The 3,554-nt window shown below is 30.5% G+C and overlaps 1 protein-coding gene across 1 annotated transcript; it reads right to left on the reverse strand.

Moving 5' to 3' along the window:
* Nucleotides 1-910: 910 nt before the first annotated feature.
* LOC111421007 (Ki-ras-induced actin-interacting protein-IP3R-interacting domain olf186-M) lies at nucleotides 911-1,937 on the reverse strand. The gene is made up of 3 exons (XM_023054110.2): nucleotides 1,834-1,937; nucleotides 1,466-1,772; nucleotides 911-1,410 (listed from the first exon to the last, which is right to left on the reverse strand). Exons 2-3 carry the CDS (start codon nucleotides 1,763-1,765, stop codon nucleotides 1,294-1,296), a joined length of 417 nt encoding a protein of 138 aa, XP_022909878.1. The 5' UTR covers nucleotides 1,766-1,772; nucleotides 1,834-1,937; the 3' UTR covers nucleotides 911-1,293.
* Between the last annotated feature and the right edge of the window lie 1,617 nt (nucleotides 1,938-3,554).

The raw sequence follows: 3,554 nt of genomic DNA on the forward strand, positions 1-3,554 counted from the left end.
GTTCCTATTTTTCTACAGAAATTTCAGAGTTTTTTATTAGTTCCTCTATCTGCAAATATTTCTACCTAGTCCCATTATCGGTGTCAGTATTATAATCTTTTTATACAAACCAATCTGTCAGTGTTGGTGTTATTCTGGTAATGATAATTGCTAGCGCCAACTGTTCTTCTCTTCCCATAAATGCTTTTCCTAATAATTTGATCTTTTTACCAAAATTTCTATATCATGTTTATTGTCCTAGTCTTCCTGCAGAAACTTTTGCCAATACTCTATCTCTATATTTTGAACTTCTTGCACTAACATTTGTGTCAGTTTCCCTCTTTGCAGAAAGATCATCACAAAATAGTACCAGAAATGGTAATGTCAAGAGGCATGGTGTTGGCCAAAGAAATTAAAATATGGAGACTAAGGCGGATATCAGCAGATTACCAAAGAAACATCATTAATTATTGATTTATGGTAAAAAGAGCTTCACATTCCTTGATGACTAAGTAGAAAATCGTTTAATTTCATAAATTAATTCTGTTCCAATTGAACGAAAGTTACGTTATTAAGCGATAAATGTTTAGTGCGTCATTAAACATAAAAAATGAATAACAAATTTTACGTTTTCCGATAAAAACAATAAGTTTTAAACCAGCTATAACTTTTTAGACTGGAATTTTCTTAAAAGAAATTACAAAACGTCGAAGTTTCGGCAAAACAACATGGTTTATATTAAAAATTTTGTTTCCAACAAAAACATTTACAACTTGTGGTCCAGATAATATGAACTGTCTTAAAAACACATAATATTAGGTACATTTTGTTCATGAAATTACCCTTCTCTTTGCGTCTAAATTATTTCTTGCAACAACAATTGTTTAAATGAGATATTGATATTTAAATCAAAAAGGAAAAACAATACATATTTCGACAATAATGTCTTTTATTAATGTTTAACAAATAAACATTTTTTTTACAAAATAAAATATCAATGAGAGACTCAAAAAAATAATTGACATATATTTGATACAAGGTTTCTCATCGAAATAGGATTGTCCATGTTTTTGATATTTTTTTGTCCTCACTATACAAATCTTTTTTACTAATAACATAGGAACACAATACACAAGGAATAAGTCCTTCTAATAAAAACAACCTTACAAAATAATCTAAATATTGGCCAAAATTATTTTACAAACACAGCCATGTAGTAAAAATAATAATTTACATAATAGGAATGATTAACTTCAATTCAAATAATAGATAGAATATTGCGCATATAAAAACAGACTTCTAATAAAGTGGTCCTCAACATGTTTTAGGTCGTCCTTTTGCAGGAGATGGTGGTAAAGAACCATATGTTGGTTCAAATCTTAATTCTCCTTGTTGTTCGAGAAATGCATTAATATCAATGTCTTTTATTAACTTAAATCACACAAAATGAAATTTAAACAATTAAATAAATGCATTAATTTGTTACCTTGGAAGGTTTTAAAAACCTTTGTGGTATCCTCCCAAGATGACTATTATTATCACTAGGTGGTCCAAAACCAAGCCCTAAAAGTACATCTACAGGATCTGGTTTTCGAGACTCCAGTACAGATTCAACACTTGAACAGTGACTGCTAGCATCATCAGATTGTATAGAAATATCTCTTCCTAAAATTCGTAATCTTACGTTTTGTGGGGCCGAACCAGATGGATGGAGTGAATTTGGGGACCCGGGGGGCAGTGGTAAAGCATCTACCCATTTCTGAATTGATATGGACGTTTTACTCATTTTTAACCTAAAATTTTCGCTGCAATCACTTTCTTAATAATTATTTTGTTAACCCGTGTTTAGATAACCTTCCGTGGCAGTTTTGTGAAGGAATGTGTATATGTTTAGGTTGATCAACGTAATGTTATAATTTACGTTGACGTTTTACTAACCTACACAATATTATGATTTTCTGAAAAAAAAAAGATAAAAAAAATTGGTCATTAATTTACGCAAATGTTGATTTAAATGCACTTAAACGACTTTTAAATAGTTTAACCTTCATAAGTATTTATTTTACCTTATGTTTGGGAAAAAAAGAAAATATAGGCAACCAATGTTACACCGTACTAATTTTACTAGTTTATAAGAAAAATCTGGACCTGATATCTTTTTCATAGCGTAGAATCTGAAACTGTTTGTCATCATTGCGTCCAGTTTTCGAGATATCCCAAAAAATGTGGAAAATCGTGAATTAAAAAACAGTAACGGTTCATGTTCAGTGTAGCTTTTATTTTACACAGTATATGGACGAACATTTTGAGGTATTAATGGTATTAATCGGATCCTCCGTTATTTTGATACAGCTTAAAATAACTTTTTTGTAATTCGCTACGGTAATGGAAGCTATAACAGTACTCAAACGGGTGCTGTAATGAGATTTTAGTAACATTTTATGGAACCAGTTCAAGTTGGTGACATTGGGTCATTAATTTTTCTAGTTGTCAATGTGACAATTTTTGTCTATGGATGTTTAAACACGTTCTTAGCATCGAATACAAGGTCCACAATGATGAGGACATTGACTCTGAGCAATTTCTCGTATTTTGGGAGGTGTACATCAAACATTTTTTTTCAGGTGAATATATTTTGTGTTTTGACAGTTTCTAATTGTCAATTCAAAGTTTCTATTTTCAAGTGTTCCGGTGTTACCAACTACTACATACCTATTTCCCTACATTGCCAAAATTTACTTTATTTTTGTTAAAAGAAAGTATAAAAACGCGAATTACAAAAAATAGCATAAAAAACACGTTTCATAAGACTTAAAGCACTCATTCATTAAAAAACTCGTGGCTTCGCCACTCGTTTTTCAACTTGAATTCGTGCATTTCAAGCGTATCTTACGAAACTTGTTTTTTAATATACTATTTTTTTACTCTTTCAGAACTGGATTGGATTAATTGATCAGGATTTGGTTTTGGCAGAGTTTCACTATGCGAACTCGGGTTTTTGGCTAATCTTACAAACGATACCATACTTTTCTTTGTCTTTTTGTTTATACCGTCTACAGGTTTATATTACAGAGTTTTCTGGAATTAAATTTTATGTTTAATATACAGAGTGATTCAAAAAATCTCTGACATACTTCTAGGGTAGATAATACATGAAAAATTAAGATGAATAGTCTTAATATACATGGGGTCGCAAATGCCTCCTTAAACATCTGCAATAAAAAGCCCTTTTTTAAAAATATTGTCTACGCCATTGCTAATTTTGTCAAACGGGCAGTATTTTCGTGTGAAGTGATCAATTATCTATCAATTTAGACAATTTAGACGTTTGTAGAAAATTTGTTAATCCAATCAAACACTGTTGCTTTTTTTCTAATTGTCATCCTTATGGTTTCCTAAAAATGAACGGTTTATTTGAAGCCAATCCAATAGAAGCAACTTCTTTTGTTGTTAATGTTGAAATAAATTCGTTGTTAATTTTCTTATTGGCCAACAAATATGCCTTCTTTTAGTTTTAACGTTTTTCAACAAAACTTTTCATCAAACTCAGTTTGATGTGTAATGGAGGCAATATT

The sequence above is a fragment of the Onthophagus taurus genome, chromosome 6, assembly GCF_036711975.1.
Source record: "Onthophagus taurus isolate NC chromosome 6, IU_Otau_3.0, whole genome shotgun sequence".
NCBI classification, from domain to species: domain Eukaryota; kingdom Metazoa; phylum Arthropoda; class Insecta; order Coleoptera; family Scarabaeidae; genus Onthophagus; species Onthophagus taurus.

Excerpts from the sequence above, each read along its gene's own strand:
- LOC111421007 (XM_023054110.2), bottom strand. The coding sequence starts at position 1,765 with ATGAGTAAAACGTCCATATCAATTCAGAAATGGGTAGATGCTTTACCA. Across the intron at positions 1,411-1,465 it reads GGTTTTTAAAACCTTCCAAG|TTAATAAAAGACATTGATAT; the intron begins GTAACAAATTAA and ends GTGTGATTTAAG.